The sequence below is a fragment of the Chiloscyllium plagiosum genome, unplaced genomic scaffold (assembly GCF_037043375.1).
Source record: "Chiloscyllium plagiosum isolate Xiang-an unplaced genomic scaffold, Cpla_swu_hap1 HiC_scaffold_32, whole genome shotgun sequence".
In the NCBI taxonomy this organism is placed as follows: Eukaryota; Metazoa; Chordata; class Chondrichthyes; order Orectolobiformes; family Hemiscylliidae; genus Chiloscyllium; species Chiloscyllium plagiosum.
Window position 1 is genome coordinate 19,877,449 of NW_028270170.1, and position 20,346 is coordinate 19,897,794.

At 40.5% G+C, this 20,346-nt stretch overlaps 1 protein-coding gene across 1 annotated transcript in view; it reads right to left on the reverse strand.

The window, feature by feature from the left end:
- Positions 1–1,204: 1,204 nt before the first annotated feature.
- dusp3a (dual specificity phosphatase 3a) overlaps positions 1,205–20,346 on the reverse strand; it is a 40,466-nt gene continuing 21,324 nt past the window's right edge. Inside the window, exon 4 of the mRNA XM_043675041.2 lies at positions 1,205–9,629. Within this exon, the coding sequence (XP_043530976.1) occupies positions 9,424–9,629 (206 nt within the window). The 3' untranslated portion in view covers positions 1,205–9,423. The remainder of the gene's footprint in view (positions 9,630–20,346) is intronic.

The window sequence follows — 20,346 nt, forward strand, 5'->3', positions numbered from 1 at the left end:
AAAGCACTGCCCTTTAAACCTTTAGGGAAAAGAGCCTGCCTGCAGTGTATAAAAATAAATATTGCTTTTTATTTCACTCTATTGACAAAGATGGAGGGTTTCAACTACTGGCTTAGTGCTCCATGACAGATTTCACAACCTCCATTATCACAGTAGGGAGCCTCCTATTTCACAGTTTGATTGACAGTGACAGGTGGTTATAGACTCTTTGAAGTGAAACTACAAATTCCAATTCTTGTTATTATAAGGGGCTGTACACTTGAATGACAAGTTTGTTCTTATAAGGCACAACGTAGTTGAAAGAACATAGATATAGTAAATGGGTTTGTATCAATGAAATGTCTTCTTCAATATATGAACTTGGAAAGAGACCATTAGAATTTCATTCTATTGTGTTTCAGTGTGGTTCCTGAGGTCTGCCAATATGGATACAGGCTGAGTTGTTATTCTAGGTTAAGGGCAAAAGGTGATGAATGAGGTTGGTACTAAGTTGACAAAGGCATGAAAAAGGGCTACATAAGTGGGTATGGTGGCATAGGATATTATGAGAGTTCCTGAATGTGTACAGGGCATAGATTGACATGAAGTGTGTGAGGGATTTTAGGGCAGGCACAAAGCATGAGGTGGCACCGAAGGGCAGAAGAAGGGAGTGGGTTGGGGAGGGCTGGTGGGATATTTTAAAATTTATTCTCTCTTTAAACATTTTGGATGTTATACTTCGAGACAGGCTTTCCGCGCAGAAACTTTCCCTGACTTCTCATATCACAGTCTCCTGCCTTCCAGGCCCAGAATGAACATCTGATGGTCAGACAGCCCCTTTTAAAGGTTGGGCTCAGCGAGCCAGAAATTTGTGAGTGATTCATGGGTGAAAAGTCAGACTTCTGTTTGTCTCTCCACTGATTCAGCCAGATCTAGAGTATTTCCAGTATTTAACAACCGGCTACACTAACCCCTTTCTTTACGTTCCTAACATTCTCTGTTTTAATTTCAGATTTCCAGTATCTGTAGTGTTTTGCTTTTATTTTAGTTAAACACATCTGCTTGTTTAATGATAACACATTGTTTTCCCGACATCCATTTCTCCACACTTTCTTTAGTGATGGGTATAAATCTCAGTTTCTCTGCTGCTGATCTGGAATCCAACATTTTTGCTAATGTCAATGGTGATGAAGTTTAAGAAAATATTTAACCAACTCTCAGAAAATCCTTCATGTCAGAAGTTTAATTTATCAGGTTGAGCTGTCAAACATAAAATCTGATGTAACATTCACATTAGTATTCACCTTCTCAAGATGTCAATTTTACATGGAAAGTATTCTGTCTTGTAAGTCAACCATTGTCATCAGCAATTGCTCTGTAGCAGAATTTTATTAAGCAAGAACTGATTATTTCACTTGTCATCTTTCATTTTTATTACTTGTCTATGAAATAATCCCATTAATCGCCAGGTATGGGGCTACCAGTGAAATATCCCATAACTTTGAGAGAATATTTGGAATACTTTGGATGTTCAACCATTGGATACATTCAAGGCTGATTCAGACATATTCTTGAACAATAGCAGAGTTACGGGGAACAGGCAGAGAAGAGAGTTGAGGCCAAGATTAGATCAATCATGATCTTGCTGAATGTTGGGACAACTCAGCATTGTTATATTTTTGCATTCTGTTTCCATACATTTATTTTAACATCTGTTGTTTTTAAAAAAATTGAATTATTTTGTAAGCCAAATACTGCTTTAAACAGGAAACCGACCTGAATCAAATCAAATGGAGCGATAATAACATCTACAACTTTTGATCAAAAGTAAAACAGAAAATTTAAAAAAGGGATAAAAGGGGAATGCCACAGTTAATATTTCTCTCCCCAAATTAGGCATTGTCAAACAACACTACAGGATTACTAAATGGTATTGAGCAAACTATTCTTGTCTGAATTTAACGCAAACAATGTGCACAACACATTCATCTATTGGTGAATGTCATCCTTCCCTTACTCAGGTGTGGCATATGAGTTTCCTATATTATGAGGAAAAGGGAAAAGTGCAGGCAAATTTAAAAGGTTAAGGCAATGGCCATTAGTCTAAGAATATACTCAATTGCTTTTCCCCTGGTTATGTATAACACACAGAATCATTGTCCTTGATTGTCAAAGTAGGAACAACCTCTACTTACTGATGAAGCTAAAATGACATTAATAACTTGCCTTGAAGGCTCTTTACAATTTTTAAAAACTTTTTCACCACAGGAAGACAGAATCTGACTATAATTAGACCATCCCTTTCAGCTTCCAATTAGTGATTTCAATCAATGGCGGAATTTCTTTTTACCAGTAAAAGGCTCTGAGATGTGCTCTCAATTAAGGAATATTGGAAGCATGTCATTTTTGTTACAAAGTGCACACAGTTAATATTTTCAAGGCCATCAGCAATTTACGCAGCATATAGAAAGAAACTATGGCTTCAATTGTAAACTGACAAATATTAACACAATTCTGAATGGTCTGCTTCATTCTTACTTCATTGGTTGTGTTTCAACAATCATCAGGAGTGAGCGAGCAAGTGCATTAATGCCTCCAGTTCGCATTCTTGAGTCATACCTGTAATATTCATTAGAAAGTTTAAATCTGCATCGATAGTTTTAATATGTGTTTCAACATAAATTGTACTTACAACCAATTATCTTTTACTTCAGGGATCTGTATTGGTTGCTCACTTACTTTGCTGAACTAGACTGTGGCTGGGATTTTAAGATTCAGAAGCCATCTATAAATGGTGAATATGTCACAACTATAGAAAAACATGATTCGGAGAGGCCGGTGTTGGACTGGGGTGTACAAAGTTAAAAATCACACAACACCAGGTTATAGTCCAACAGGTTTAATTGGAAGCACACTAGCTTTCGGAGCGACGCTCCTTCATCAGGTGATTGTGGAGGGCTCGATCGTAACACAGAATATATAGCAAAAATTTGCAGTGTGATGTAACTGAAATTATACATAGAAAAACATGTTCCAGTCAGTTTTTCATCCACGTCCATCTGAAATGTCCAATTATCTTGTGATCACCATTTGCACTTACAGCTTTATGGACTGAGTGGTTTTGTTTTGTCCCATTCATTCAGAACAAATAAAAACTTTTTACTCTTAGTCAGGTGAAGGAATATAGCTTCAGTATATTTGTCAGTTTACAGTTACAGAATTAGCAAACATCAAAAGGGAAGACAAATTGTTCCTCTCTGTTCATTAAAAGTCAACAAACATTTTTCAATGTAACTAAAATGTAAAACATGTTCATATACATATTCGAATACATTATATATAATTATATTTCTGGACTATTTGTGTGCCATGTTAAAGGACTGTGACAATCAAGAACTACATCAATACATTTCATTGTTTGATTAATAAATTTGGTACTTTATTTCCCCACTGTGATTTTGAAGAAATCATTAAAGTCAACAGCTGACACATTTTTCCAATTGAGTTCTTTGTTATACCTAGATCCTACAGTATTCCTAGGCACCCTATTCATTGATTCTCCTTCACTTTTGTGTTGTTTAATGTTACTGCTGTCCTCACACTTCCTAAATCATACATTAAGAGTTGTTTGCACACAAAGCACAAATTTACTAGTGTAGGGCATGTTAAAGATTGCTGTGAGGTTATGAGGGCAAGTCAATCAAACACAATGTTGGTGTGCATTATTTGATTAAGTTAGGTAATGCTAAGTTAAGAATGAACTGGTTTAATACTCAACACTCTTTTTGCATTGCAACAGCTAAAACCAACAAGTTTCTGACAGAGGGGACACTGTTCAGTTCAGCATTTGTTCTCATTTATTTGAAATGCTGACTCATCCTAAGTTACTGCAAAAGTTACCTAGGTTTATGAATAGATACTGTTATCTTTAACGGCCAAGTGTTGGTCACTACAATCAAGCCAATGTATCTTCACGGTGGTCACATATGTGCTTTTATGTAACTATCACTTGATGGAGATCATGAGGAGAAACCTCAGCTGATTTTATTGGCCCCTCCCTGACCAGGGCTACTGAGGTCATCTGCAGAAGCTCACTGTCACTTTTGCTGGGAAACATTTACTCAGCAAAGAACCTGGCACCCCCTTGGTCTTAATAGCTCAATCACTGAATGGCGCTGCAGATACCAATCAAGAAAAGAACTATTGTTTTAATATCATTTACAGTCATTATTTATCATACCATACTATATGAACTGGGTATGCATGTAAAAGAAGAAGCCAACAAATCTATAAGTACAATCCAAGCTTAGCATATATTTAAAATGACTAGACAATCTTTAAATTCAACAATTGTATCCAAAACCTCAAAGTGTGCACTTCTGCCAGTCACAGACTCCCCTTACTGTTCATCATCTGAACACACATGTATGCAATTATTAATTCAAGACTCTGGTCATATCTAGTCAAATTTAAGTACAAATAGTTTGATATTTCTCAAATAATTAAGCAGTACCAATGAAATGGTCTAGATTGTGAAGCCTAACCTCGTACCACTTGATGCTTAGTTTTAAATGCTACTGTCACAGCAGCTGAGTGAACTTTTGAAAAATTGGCATAGACAATCTGGCCGTTTAGAAAAAGGGAAGACTTACATTTACATAGTGCCCTTCATAACCACCAAACATCCCAAAGTGCTTGACAGACAAAGAAATTACCTTTGTAGTGTAATCACCATCTTATATAAGACAGTGGCAGCTAACTTGCACACAGCAGCTCCCTTAAATGGTGACGTGATTGATTTAGTATGCAATTGAGGCACAGGCTCTAATGTCTACTTCACAATAGTGAGAATAATATGTTTGAGATGACAATGCATAAAGCTAAAGATAGGAAAATTTTCCTGAGTTCAACACCTGCATTTCTATAACAGAAAGCATCTCTGTACAGCCTGTGTTAACTTGTAAAATAAGGAACATTTTAAATATGCAATTGATTTAAGTGCAGAGGGTTATAATAGAAAATGTTTATGCATATTTACATAGGCTTGAAATAAAATCAGTTAGTCTAAATTTTAAATTCCTTCAGAGTACACAGAAGCGCTATCTATAGACGACCACTAAAACATTTCTTTCTCTTGTATTTGGCAAGCCCATTTTATAACTTATCAATTATATTAATTAAATTTTATACCGATCCAGCACTGAACTCCCATTGGCGTACGATCATAATGCTGGTGAAATACATCCCTTATACTACAGTACACTATATTGAATTACAAGCTAGAAATGTCAGTTACATTAGACCTTAACGACCTAAATCAGAACAAGGGTAAAACAACAAAACTCTTTGTGGCAATTTATATATCGTTTCCTGAAACCAAGGAAAGTATAAGTTGCAGCAAACAATAACAAGACAAGAATGACAAGGCAACATAAAGGGTCTTGTGATGCAGTGGTAGTGTCCCTAAGATCCATGTTCAGGTTCCACTTTCCTCAGAGATGTGTCAGAAACATGTCCAAACAGCTTAATTAAAGTAACTACAAATAGGAAGAGGAGAGAAACAAAAGAGAAAAGCCTAGAGGACCTTTAGCTTCTCCTGGCCAATCAAGGCACAAATGATTAAACAAATTAGGAGGCCTTACAGTGCATTGGGTTGAAGTCCTAGCTGCTCCATAGTTGCGTCATACATAACGTGTTTGAAAAAGTTGGTTAAAAAGAATCCACAAAAAACTATGCTCTTCTTGAAACTACTTGGGTAACCTGCTGATCCCAGCTTGTGATTCTCCCAATTGTAACAGTGTGGTTATTCCAAACACCGTCTCTCAGAGTTTCCTAATTAATTTCTAAATCAGTGGTCACTATATTTGAAGATTGGAATCACATTAAAAAGCTTCAGTATTCAATAAATTGCCTTGGGCCAGTTGTTTAGAGTGACAGGGAGCACTAGAATTTGGTAGCTCAGTCCGGGTAATGCAATCACCTGAACACTGCTCTAAGTGTATTTTATCCCACTTCTCAAACAAAGGCAAAATCACAGCAATATTGAAAATATACAGATAAATATATATCATATTTCTATCAATAAAATGAAAATCCAAATTTAAATACATTCTCTTCTGAAACAAAATGCACACATCTCATATCTTACTGCAAAAATAACAGCTGAAAAACAAAATAATCCTTTAAACCCAAATATTTAAAAAAAGACACCCAATGAGTCTGATTATCCTGTCAACAGAAACTAGACGAACAATGACTAGGCAGCTGATTTTTCACCGCTCGCCCTAATTTTTGAAAACAAGATTTCAAAATTCTCTTGAGAGACTTGTTTTCCAGTCTCACTGTTACTTAGTTTGTAATTCAAAATCTTGGCAATGTTTTCCAAGTCAACAGAAAAGACAAAGTGTCACACTGAAAATTCTGCTGCCAATTCACTATGAGCTCATTTTGCATGGCTAACACAGACGAATTTCAACCCCCTGCCCCCAGCACAACTCCTAGAATATGAAACTGGGTTCAGTGAAAACTTCATTATCCACGCGCTGTCAGTTTTCATGGCAAGACATCATCCGACTAAACTGCTGGTTAACATTCTCATTGTTTAATTCTCTTCTACCTTTTCAATGAAATATAATTTCTCCTTTCAGATTTTAAAATTGTATTTGCTTTTAGGTGCTCGATATTGTTGTACCATTTATGGAAGCAGGGAGTTTGAGGGACCTGAAAAGATTCTCAACTTCCTCTTTCATTCACCTAGAAAGGGCAAGGATTTTCCTATCACTATGGTGGAGAACAAAGATTACATTGTAAGATAAATATTTACATTAACAAAAAGCATTTGGAGCTCATATACACTAGATACACTTTGTTGTTTAAGGTATTTACTGTCTATTACTGTAAGTCTACTTTCCAAATTATACACACTTTACATGCCCACATTATGCCCATTATATCTTTTCAAACCTTTCATGAACCAAATATAAAATTATCAATTCATCACATATGATTAACTTCAACTGTAAATCTACAGTTTTGCAGTTCCTGCATGTGTAAAGTCAGTTTATCCTCTACTTAGAAATGGAACAGCATTCATCTTACTTTGCTGACTGATGGCTACAAGGGACATATGCTATCAGTCACAAACAGAAGCCCAACCAATGTTAGTCATGTTTTCACTATACTTTGCTTTTCATAGCTACAAGTCTCAGTGTTGGTTTCCACCTATAACGAAGTGTTAAAAGAGCCAGTTAAGTAAGTATGATGTATTTCATTTGTAGCCTGAAAGCCACATAGATCAAAACCAGAGGTAGAATAAAATGACTCAACTCTCATCTGCCCCTCTCCCCATCCAAAATATTCTCCCCTTCCTTCTTAAAGGTAGCTACTCTGGGATACTATCCCATGGATTCTGGTGCACTGTTTAAGTAATTATTCTTCAAGTGTGAGCATTTGGGTGGTGAGAAAAAGCAGCTTAATTGGCCAAAGATTGTAGCATAACAGAATTTGATTCTGTACTCACAGAAACTTGGACACCTTTCCAACATGAGCCACAAGACAGCAACTGGTAACGGAGAAACTTGTTCATTAATCCTGTACCCAGCCTCTGAGCACCAAGGATGGCTTCCAGCTAATAGCAGAAAAGTTAAATTGTTCTAGATACGGAATCCTTCTTGTTACTTGAGATTCAGTGTGTCATAGTTCAATCGTCAGTCAAACTTTAACATGTAAACAAAAAAGGAAAGCTCTTGACTTGACATAACTAGTGATCAAAAATCACTAAACATTTCGGCATTAGATTTGGACAAAGAAACGTCCATTGCACCTTTAGGTTATCACCTTAAAGATAATTTCTGTTTCGTCCACTGGTAGCTAAAAACACAATAAAATATTTGAACAATTGCCAATTTGATAAATGTCTTACTGCTACTGCTAATGACACACACTTTCCAGAAATAAGAACAATTACAACATCTTGCAAACTCAAAGTTAGTTAAATCCGGCAAGGACCAAAGCTATTTTTCAAGTTTCTTCAGGGAACTCTTCAATCCACTTTTCTCCTTCCCCTACCTCCCCCATTCCCTCGACCTAAAACAAAGCTTTCTAAAGCTGACAAAGATGCAAACTGAGCCCTGTTCTTTTAAAGTCATGTGCTTTGCTATAATTAAAAAGGGGTCAGACTCTCACCAGTAGATTTGCCGACTTAAGACTTTTGACAAACTGTCAAAGTGGGGGCTGCAAAGCAAACTGAGCACAAGAGGGAAGTGTCACAACAGTTGAGTCATAACAAGGTTAACAAGGTCACACAACATTATGGCGGCCAATCACTTTCTGCCAAAGGAATTCAAACCCATCACCAAGTTCTAAAGTCCAAAAGAAGACATTGTTTGAATAATCAGTGTGCGCCTTCAGGATTGCAAGGAAGAATTTTTCCTTGTTGTAGGATAACTAATAACGTACATTTTAGGATTCACACAAGTTGTGAGAAAACATCTGACACATTTGGGAAAAATGTTGATCATGCGCTGTCTTTATTTCCTTAGAGGAGCTCACAGGCAATCACAACCAGCTATCGGCTGCCTGTTACAGAAAGAAATTATGGGTCTGATTTTCATCCATTCAAACTTGAAGATAAGTCCAGCTTTGAATCAGGCAAAGAAGCCTACTAATCTGATAGCAACTCAGTGTAAGGTGTTGATATTTTTTTCCAAAATGGGTTCACAACAAGAGCACCAAGTAGCTCATGCTCCAGACTTAATGTGCAGGTTAACTGCATTCAGTTAGTACCCACAGCCATTACCATCAGTGGAGGTAAGTGCAGACACTGAGCACTCTGACACTTCCATGCATTATTTCTACTGGTCTGCTTTTTTACTTGGATTGATACCTTCTCATTTTTAGTTTTTACTTATCCTGTTTTTCTCATCAACCTGTTCAGAAATGTCAGTACTCACCTCTGGAGCAGCTGGGACTTGAATCTGTGCCTCCCGGTCCCCGGGAAGGGACACTAACACTGTGCCACAAGAGGGCCTAAGAATATCCTTCCAAATCAACCAATTCAGAGACGATATTACATACCTCTGAGGTAGGTGGGACTTGAACCCACGCCTCCAGGTTCAGACATAGGGGCAGTACCACAGCATAGGTCACTATCCAGAATAGTTACATTCCACCGCACAATGAATCTTTCAAAGCTGATGGATGCATAATGAAATTGGTAATAATGAGATTAGTTTTAAAAACAAACTTTGAGCTGCTGAAACCATGGCTTTATACACATACACACACACGAAAAAATTCATTTAAAGAAAGCCAATTCCCCAGAAGAAAGAATTGAAATATTGGAACTTTGTCCTCGCCCTAAAATCAACACATAACATTTGGTACAATAAAACCTCAGGTATCTGTAAATTCAAACCAGGTGCTGGCTACTTCCAAAGTGGTTCTTTAAGGTTTAATTTTACCCTCCTTAACCAGTTTCTCATTTAATTGACAGAGTTGTCGCAGAAATCCATCATTCGGCCCAATCTCTCTTTTCTGGCGCACGGTTAAAAGGGCTGTCTTCACATCCATCTTGTGTCGGAGCATGAGGTAAGCGATAACGAGAGTAGGTGATCGGCTATATCCTTCCCGGCAATGCACAAGAACTCGTCCTGGAGAAACACAGCAACATAAAATTAGCCTCAAATGCCCTACACATGAAATAACATAAACCACTTGCTGCCTCAATTAATCTCCTGAACAGCCATGTAAATTGCACAGTAGAATGCCTAAACAGCTTTTCCAATGTTTTAAATTTCCTGCGTTATTATCGGCATAAAACAAATTCAGTTCTTGTGGATTATTTCATTGTTATTTGTGTTAGTTTAAATTTTTTTGTGATCAACCTGGCTCTGTGGTGCAGTGGCAGTGTCCCTATCTCTGAGACAGGAGGCCCAGGTATAAGTCTCACCTGCTCCAGAGGTGAAATAACATCTCATGTTAGATTAAAAGTTTGTACATCTAACAATAACTTATATGTTTATAGCACCTTTAGCATAGTGAAATCCCCCAAGTATCTTCACAGGAGCATGAGAAAGCAGAAGCAGAATTGTTAGTCAAGCACAGAAGGTGACATGAGGAGAGATAGCCAAAATCTTGAACTCTGAATAGTAACCAACTCAAACCCATTCCTCTACCCTATATTTACCCTTGACTAATGCACCTAACACTATGGGCAATTTAGCATGGCCAATTCACCTGACTAGCACAGCTTTGGATTGTGGGAGGAAACCAGAGTACAAGAAGGAAACCCACACAGACATGGGGAGAATGTGCAAACTCCACACAGACAGTCACCTGAGGTAGGAATCGAACCCGGGTCCCTGGTGCTGCAAGGCAGCAATGCTAACCACTGAGCCACCATGCCGCCCCCCGTCTTGAATCAAGAAAGATAAGCAGAGAGACAGAGAAGTTAAGGGAGAGAATTATTCAGCTTAGGGCCTGGGCAGCTTAAAGGCTCAGTCATGAACAGCAAATTGATTACAATCAGGACTGCTCAAGAGAGCAGAATTGGATAAAAGGGTGTCATGGGGAGGCTGTGAGGCTGGAGGTGATTATACAGAAAGAACAGGGATGAGACCATAAAGGAGATGAAAACAAAGATGAGAATTTTAAAAGAGGTATCACTTGACTGTACCCCAGTGGACGTCAGCAACCATCAGAGTGCTAGGTGAACAAGATTTGATCTAAGTAATGACATGGACAGTATTTTTGGGGTAATCTCAGGCTTTTGGAGGATTACATGTGGGAGTCAGGCTTGGAATATATTAGAATTATTAAGTCTAAAAGTAGTGTAGACAATGATGAGGGCTTCAGCAGTGGCTGAGCTGAGGTGGTGTGGAGTTGGGCCATGTTATGGAGTTGGAAATGGGCCATGTTTTTACAAAACAATACAATAAGGCACACACAGACACTTGGATTTCTGACAGAAGTGTCAGGAATTTTCTGGTGGGCTTGGAGATAACTTGAATTATTTGGATATTTCATTCGGGAGAACAATAATGCTTATTAACACAGGATCTTGCTCCATTGGACACGTTACTGAACTGTGAGTCAAAAAGCTGCACTCTGAAGTGCAGCTAAAGGATGCAGCTGGTACAATAATCTTCACTGAACCAAACCTCTTCGAAGGAACAGGAAGGAATTTAATAAAATAAGCAGGTTCTTTGTACAAGTTCACAGAAGATAGTTCAAGACTCTCAGCAGGGTAATGTCTTGACAGAAACTCAAAACTATTATCCTTTAATGGCTATCAAAACTGGTTACACATGGCATTGTTTATATTTATATATAAACCTGTCAGCAACATGGAACATTATTTTCTCCATTATCAAAACCTATGAAGGCCATACCTGTTATTTATGGCCCAAAAATATCATTCATTTGGAAGCAAACAAAGCTTGATTATCTCAGCAAACAGCCTTTCACAATTTTAAGGCCAAAATGGAATATTATTAGACAGGCATATAGAAGTCAGAGGATTACTAGAACAATATCATGGGACCAAGAAAGAAGTCTGAGAGATAATGTCAATAAATTTGCTCACTATGAAAATGCACTTCACAAATGGCTTGGAAATAACTATTTTGGCTTTCCTTTGTTTTGTCTGTAGCCAATGTTTGCTCACACGACAGAAATTTACTAACCCTAACACAAATCTCGTGATTATCAACTAAAACGATCAATAAATTAAGAAGAACTTGATTTGGATCCCAATTTCCTCTCAGGTGAGTTGGAAATAACCCAAGCTTGCATTTTGACCTAAGCTTTCCAAATAGAGGGTTTTTTTTGTGTTGGATTCCTGCTTGTGATAGATCTCCATAAAGAAAGGCTGGCTTTTTGTCTACAACTTTCTGGTCCTGTGCTCTTCTACTTTTTGGAAAGCTTCAGGTTTTCATGCACAAGTCGAGGTCCACATTGGAAACCAAGCCACTGCATTGTGTATTGTTAGGCGGATTTCCGTGAATCATATGGAAATTTATGAAGGCCACATTCATTCACTATATATTGAACAGTGTGATCTGAGCGGCCAAAGATGCAAACTAGATTGTCCTTGAAATTCCATTTGTGAAGGAGGTGTTATAATGTTGCAAGGGAGATAACAACCCTGTTAGAGGAAAGGCCTGTTTGAGGGAGGTCAAATCCTGCATGCTGTACCATTGTATCACTCACCAGGACTTTGTGGTAGATATGAAGAGAGTCTAGAGGTTGTACCTTAAATCACTGATGCATTCACAGACATTCAGACAGGTTTGTGTGGTTTGGGTTACATATTCATTAGATTCTGAAGTTTTTCATGGATTGACAGTTCTATGTTGGCTTCAACACAGTCCCACTCTTAGCATTTTTGCCTATTGGCATACGTCAGGAGGTGGGAGTATTAGACAGGAGTGGGAGTCCCTGGATTTATTTTTGTCTAACTTTTACTGGAACTGCAGCAAGTAGATGAAGAAAATAGGGAAAATACTTTTGTCTGACCACAAAGTACACCAGGCCATAAGATGCAGCAGGATTTTAAAGGTACTCTTGAGGAGAAATTTGCATGCAAATATCAGACCATAAAATGCACATATAAACATCTTACGATCCAGCAAACACAGTAATCTCAGTCTACTTTCTGCTCCAAAACCATTTTAAAGATTTAACATTGATAACTTGACATATAATCCATGAACATAAATTACTTTTCAGACCTATTACATCCAATTAAGACCATTGTCATTAATCTAGTCATTGGAGACACATTAATTTTTAAAATTCATTGTTCAACATTGACACGGGTCTATTACAACCAAGAGCACAAACATCCAAACTGATTCACAATGACTATCTAATCATTAACAACTAGGATGTTCTGAAGAATATTTTTGGTGCATTAGTTTGTTGATCTTATTTGGAAGCATATAGACATACTTGTACAATATACAAGACAGCACTAATAGATATAAAATATTGAATGTCTAATACAAATGCCTATTCTGTCGTTTTGTGGAGTGAACTGGACATTTAGTAATGAATGAGAAGCTGTAAGTTAACAAACCAGAGCTGCAGCAGAAGGTAAAATGGAAAACTGAACTGTGCACATTGTAATCCATTCAATTCTAAGTGCAACATACATACTCTACTAGTCGATTTTCTAGAGCTTAAAAATGTGTTGCTGGAAAAGCACAGCAGGTCAGGCAGCATCAAAGGAGAAGGAGAATCAACATTTCGGGCATAAGCCCTTCTTCAGGAATGAGGAGGGTGTGTCAAGCAGGCTAAGATAAAAGGTAGGGAGGAGGGACTTGGGGGAGGGGCATTGGGAATGCAATAGGTGGAAAGGGTGAGGGGGTGGAAGGTTAAGGTGAGGGTGACAGGCCGGAGAGGGGGTGGGGGCGGAGAGGTCGGGAAGAAGATTGCAGGTCAAGAAGGCGGTGCTGAGTCTGAGGGTTGGGACTGAGAAAAGGTGGGGGGAGGAGAAATGGGGAAGCTGGAGAAATCTGCATTCATTCCCTGTGGTTGGAGGGTTCATGGGCGGAAGATGAGTCGTGTTGCCATGGTCTGGCGATGGAGGAGGCCAAGGACCTGCATGTCCTTGGTGGAGTGGGAGGGGGAGTTAAAGTGTTCAGCCACGGGGCGGTTGGGTTGGTTGGTGCAGGTGTCCCAGAGGTGTTCTCTACTCTACTTCCAAATTCACAGCTCCAGCTCTGATGCAGAGGATTGGGAAAGGGTCTTGGAAAATGAATATAAAACAAAGAACTGCGGAAGCTGAAATTCTGAAACAAAAACAGAAATTGCTGGAGAAACTCAGCAGCTCTGTCATCATCTATGATGAGAAAGCAAAGTTTCTGAATTCAGAACTTAACTCTGCTTTCTCTCCACAGCTACTGCCAGACCTGCTGGCTTTCCCCAGCAATTTCTGGCCTAGAAAATTGAACCTATATTGGTAAACATATTGGGTGTTTACAAACTGGCCTTCTCAGAATTGGCTTGAGGATGTCTTTATGCCATTAATGAAAATATTGTCTGGCTGTAAAGTTTAAAGGTCACTATTCCGAAACATATCAATAAGGCAGTGGGACAGTGAGAGCATTTTATTTCCACTAATAAGCGCATCGCAGAATCTTGAGACTACGTTGCTGCATTCTGGGTTAATAGGTCGACAAAACTTCTCAATTGCATCGTAATGATTCACCTTCTCTGGTTTCTGAATTATTGTCGATCTGTATCTTTCCCAATTATTATTTGTACATAAGTGATGAATAATGTCAAATGCCCTTGAGAACAAGTAAATTCAGCACTGACAAAGATGAAGGAGGTTGGCTTCTCATGTTACACAATCAACTTTTCAGAACTCATCGAGCTCCGATTTTTATCTACAGGAAATGCTTAACTAATGCCACATCAGAATGTGTGGGTCATCACAAGGTTTTGGTCCAAAATTAAGCAGCTAACATCAATCTCCATTATTTTCTAATAATTTAGTATTTAATATAAATTGCTGGTGACCTACAATTTATGATCTCCTTTCAAATTATCCAATTATTTCTACTGTGCACTATGTACCTCACATTAATTTGCGAGTGGAACTCTGCAGACACATCAATGTGCTGCCACTTTATTGCACAAAATATTTTCATTTTAGCACCACTATACCAACTTAGCAATTGTTTTATTTAATATGTTACAATAGTAATAAAATATAGACAATTGATTTTCAAATTCTATCATCTGAATTTTATTCCTAGGACGTTTGTGTTCTGAAATAGTCTCAAAAGGGGAAAAAAAACACTTAAACATAACCACAGTAAACATCTGACCACAGATTGAGCCAAGTTTCATGGAACCATTAATAAACAACAACCAGTCAAACCTGAAATCAAAATTCTTATCAAAGCAACTGAAACCAGTCAAGTGTGAATTAACTTGAATCCCCTCTTCGATTTTTCAACATTATGAGAAGCCCACATATTGGAAATAGAAAGAAATGACCTCCAATCAGCCAACTTAGAGATAATGAACCCTGAAACTAGAATACACAAATGAAGCATATTTCAAGCATGGCAGAGCCAAGGAGATGGATTTGAATTTGGAACTAGAGGAAGGACAAATCCTAATGACAAAGTGAATTGGAGAAATATCCAAACACTGAGAACTCTAAGATATTGGCAATATTCATGGTTGTCCTCAATTTAGGATGTCCCTATCCAACCAGATTGTCAAGTCTTCAAGTCCTCAAATATACCCCAAGGACCGAAAACAGAATATTAATTTCTCTTCATTCTTGCACTGGACACTATTCCCATTTTAACTTTGCAAATTTTGTTTGTGTGTAAGAGAGTTTGCTATCACATCTTTGATTTTTTTTCTTGGCATCAGTCTATAAATAAATTGAAAGCCACAAATGCCAGAGATCACAGCAGGTCAAACAGCATCCATGGAAAGGAAACTAATGTTTGGAGCCCAGATGACTCTTAATCAGAGCTGAAGGCTTGAAACTTTAGCTTGCCTTCTCTCCTCGGCTGCTGTCCGACCAGCTGTGACTTCCAGCATTTGTTGTTTTCAGTAGAGATTCAAGCATCTGCAGCAATTTGCTTCGATAATTAAATTCATCAGATTTTCACTCAAGAAAACCTTGTATTTTGCTTCTTATTGTTTGTGGCAAACAGATTAACTACATAAGTGCTACATTACATTTTTGATGCAGCCAAGCAAAGAGGTTGGAAATGGGAGCTGATTCAACCTTCCTTTGTGGTTGTAGCAACTACCTCATAATTTTGCTACCCTATGCCAAATACAAATAGATTCTGTGTGTGGGAGAAAGTTGAGCTTTTTTGCAAGATAGAAACTAAATTATTTTGATCCTTTTTCTTGCTGTGTTAATGTAGGATGAGCCAAACCCTTCAGAGAACATTGCTGGTACACACACGCACCAACCAACCCCACCACCTCTTGGCAGAACACTAACTCCCCCTCCCACTCCCCCAAAGGACACGCAGGTCCTGGGCCTGCTCCATCACCAAACCCTTACCACCCACCACCTGGAGGAAGAACGTCTCATCTTCCACCGTGGGATTAAGGTGGATTTCACCAGTTTCCTCAGTTCCCCTCCCCCCATTTTATCCCAGATCCAACCCGCCAACTCAGCACCACCCTCTTGACCTGTCCATCTTCCTTCCTACCTATCCACTCCACCCTCCTCTCCGACCTATCACCTTCACCCCACCTTCGTCCATCTATCACTTTCCCAGCTACCTTTCCCCCAGCCTCACCCCCCTCCCATTTATCTCTCAGCTCCCCCGGCCCACAAGCCTCATTCCTGATGAAGGGCTTATGCCCGAAATGTTGATTCTCCTGCTTCTTGCATGCTGCCTGACCACCTCTCAACACTGGGGACAAGACTGCCCACCCATAATTGCTCTGGGGAAGGTGATGGTGAGCTGCCTTCTTGAACATCTGCAATGCTGTTACAGTATGGTTAGGGAGTTATAGGAATTTGACCCAGCAACAGGGAATGAAGAATAATAGTTTTGAGTCAGTATGGTGTGTGGCTTGGAAAGGAACTTGCATGTGGTGATATTCTATGCACTAGCTGCCTTTGTCCTTTCAGGTGATGGAGATTGTGTCTTTGGAAGGTGCTATCAAATCACGCTTGGTGATTTGCTCTGACGTAGATGTTGTATATGTTACATACTTCTGTCACTACGTGTCAGTAATGAAGAAAATGAATGCTGGACCTGGTAACTGGAATTCCAATAAGAGAAATACTTTGTCCTGGATTAGGTTAAACTCATTGAATGTTGTTGGAGATGCATCCATTCAGGCAAGTAATGAGTATTCCAGCACACTCTTGCCTTGCATATGATGGAAAGGCAACAGGGAGACAGAAGATGAGTTGTTTTTCACAGAATTCCTAAACTCTTATCTGTTCTTTTGGCCAGTTTTTCTATGACTGCTTCAGTTCAATTTCTGGAAAATGGTAACCCCCTAGGATGTCAATAATGAGTGATTCAGCAGAAATATCATTGAATGTCATGGAACAAGGGTTAGATTCTTTCTTGTTAGAGATGGCCATTTGTGCCATACATGTACCAAACAATGTTGCTTGCTATTTATCAGAACATGGTTAGAGACAAAAAAACTGCATAAGCTGGAAATCAAAGTAGACAGGCAGGAGGCTAGAAGAACACAGCAGGCCAGGCAGCATCAAGAGGTGGAGAAGTCGACGTCTTGGGTCTAACCCTTCTTCAGGACTGGGTGTGGGTGTAGGGAGAGCTGCAGATAAAGGGGTTGGTGGGGGCAGGGTGCTGAAGTGGGCATAGGTGAAGACAGGTAGAGGGTACAACCTGGTTGGTCAATGGGAGGAATGAATCCGATTGGTGACAGGGAGGAGTGGAAGGGATGGGGAGAGCTGGGAAGGGAGTTGGGGGATGGGAAGGGAGGTTATTGAAATTGGAGAACTCAGTGTTGAGTCCTCCGGGCTGTAGGCTGCCCAGGTGGAAGATGAGATGTTATTCCTCCAATTTGCGGTTTGGTTCGTTTTGGCAATGGAGGAGGCCAAGGATGGTCGTGTCAGAAAGGGAATGGGAAGGGGAACTTAAAATGGGTGGTGACTGGGAGGTCTGGTCAGCCCTTGTGGGCCAAACTGAGAAGCTGGGCAAACCGTTCCCTAAATTTACATTCGGTCACCCCGATGTAGAGAAGATCACATAGGGAGCACCTGATGCTTGGAAGTAGCAGATGTAGTGGAGGCAGAGGAATTGGGAGAATGGGATAGAGGACTTGCAGGATGCAGGGTGGTAAGAAGTGAAGTCCAGGTAGTTATGGGAGTACGTTCATCTGGAGACTGTCACCTGAAATGGAAATGGCGAGGTCAAGAAAGGGGAGGGAGGTGTCCACGATGGACCAAGTAATTTGAGGGCAGGGTGGACGTTGTGGGCGAAGTCGATGAATTGCTCCAGCTCAGCCTGGGTGCAGGACGCTGCACTGATGCAGTCATCAATGTAACGGCAGAAGAGTTGGGGCACAGTGCCTGTATAGGTACCTAAGAGGGACTGTTTGATATAGCTGACAAAGAAGCAGGCATAGCTGGGGTCCATCTGAGTGCCCATGGCCACTCCCTGGATTTGGAAGAAATGGGAGGAGTTGAAGGAAAGGTTGTTCAGGGTGAGGATCAGTTCGGCGAGGTGGAGGAGGGTATTGGTGGAAGGGGGGTGGAGGGGGACTGAATGGGTCTGTTAGAGATGAAGAAGTGAACGGCCTGGAGGCCACCCTTGTGGGAGATGGACGCGTATAAGGACTGCACATTCATAGTGAAGATAAAACGCTGGGGGCCGGGGAACGGAAGTTACTGAAGATATGGAGGGCGTGGTTGCTGTCACGGATGTAGGTGGGAAGTGCCTGAACCAACTCTCCAACACCACGTCCTACCTCCCCCTTGCCCACAACCCCACCATGAACCATCAGACCGAAATCATTCACACTGTCCATGCCCTCGTTTTCTCCACTGATCTCCCTCCATTGCCAACAAACAAATAGTTCCCCCAGTCCAGCACTGCCCGGTTCTACGTGTACTCCAAGATCCACAAGCCCAACTACCCCGGCCGACCCATTGTCTCAGCATGCTCCTCCCCCACCGAACTCATCGCGTCGTACCTCAGCACCATCCTCTCCCCCTTGGTTCAGGCACTCCCCACCTTCATCTGCGATACCAACCACACCCTCCATCTCTTCAGTAACTTCCAGTTCCCCAGCCCTTTCTCTTCACTATGGATGTGCATCCCCCACAAGGATGGCCTCCAGCCCCTCCGCTTCCCAACAGACCTATCCAGTACCCCTCCCACAATATCCTCCTCCGCCTCGCCAAACTGGTCCTCACCCTTAACAATGTTTCTTTCAATTCCTCCCATTTCCTCCAAATCCAGGGGCTGGCCATGGGCATCCGGATGGGCTCTAGCTACACTTGCCTTTTTGGCAGTTATGTCGAACAGTCCCTCTTCAGCACCTATACGGCACTGTGTCCCAACTCTTCCGCTGCTACATCGATGACTGCATCGGTGAAGTGTCCTGAATGAACTGGAGCAGTTCATCGACTTTGCCCACAACGTCCACCCCAACTTGGTCCATCTCAGACACCTCCCTCCCCTTTTTTGACCTCTTCACTTCAATCTCTGGTGACGGTCTCCAGACGGATGTTTACTACAAACCCACAGACTCCCATAACTACCTGGACTACACCTCCTCCCACCCAGTACTCTACAAGAACTCCATCCCGTTCTCCCGATTCCTCCTCATCTGCTCGGATGAGGAGACATTCCACTCCCAAGCATCCCAGATGCCTGTCTATTTCGAACAACATGCTTTTCTTCCATCTGTCATCCAGACAGTCCTCCATCGCACCACCTCCCTTCCCCTGCAACCGGAAAAGGTGCAAAACCTGCTGATACACCATCCCCCTTTCGCCTCCATCTAGGGCCTCAAACAGTCTTTCCAGGTGAGACAGAGGTTCACCTACCTCTCTTCTAATCTAGTTTACTGCAGCAGATACTCCTGATGTTGTCTTCTCTACAATGGGAAGATCGAATGTAAACTTAGGGAACAGTTCACAGAGTATCTCAGCCAGGCCAGCAGGGGCTGACTGGACATCCCAGTCACTGCCCATATCAATTGTCCCAACCACTCCCATTCCGACATGACCATCCTTGGCCACCTCCATTGCCACAATGAACGAAACTGCAAATTGGAGGAACAAAACCTCATCTTCCGGTTGGAGTCCAACTGGAACTCTATCAACAAACACATCAAGATGGACCCCATCTACCACCCCCTGAGAAAAGGAACTGGAAGTGACTTCACCACAGGAAATAACATCACCACAGGAAATGACATCACCAACCCAAAGAAACCCAAACATATAAATAGAAAGCAGGAATTTTCAGCATTGCTTCGCATGAGGCTCACTGAAGATGTTATCTAGTAAGGTAACGAAACATCTGGAAATGAACCTTTCAGCTCAGCGAGTAAACCTACATCCAAATCCTTAATCTGAGCTACAAATCTTCTCGCTAATATCTGGATGTTGTTCAGGTCTTGCTGAATATGGACATGGGCTGCTTCAGTGACAGAGGTGTTGCAAATGGTGCTCAACATTATCAACTCTCAGTGAACCTCCCAACATCTGACCTCATGATGGATGGAAGGTCATTGAAGAAGCAGCTGAAGACAATTGAGCCTAGCACACTGCATAGAGGAATTGATTGTCCTCCTTAATGTGGAAAAGATTGAGAGCTAAAACAGGACATAAACTTCACCTAAATTATATACAATAATATCATAAAGATTAATGCTTAT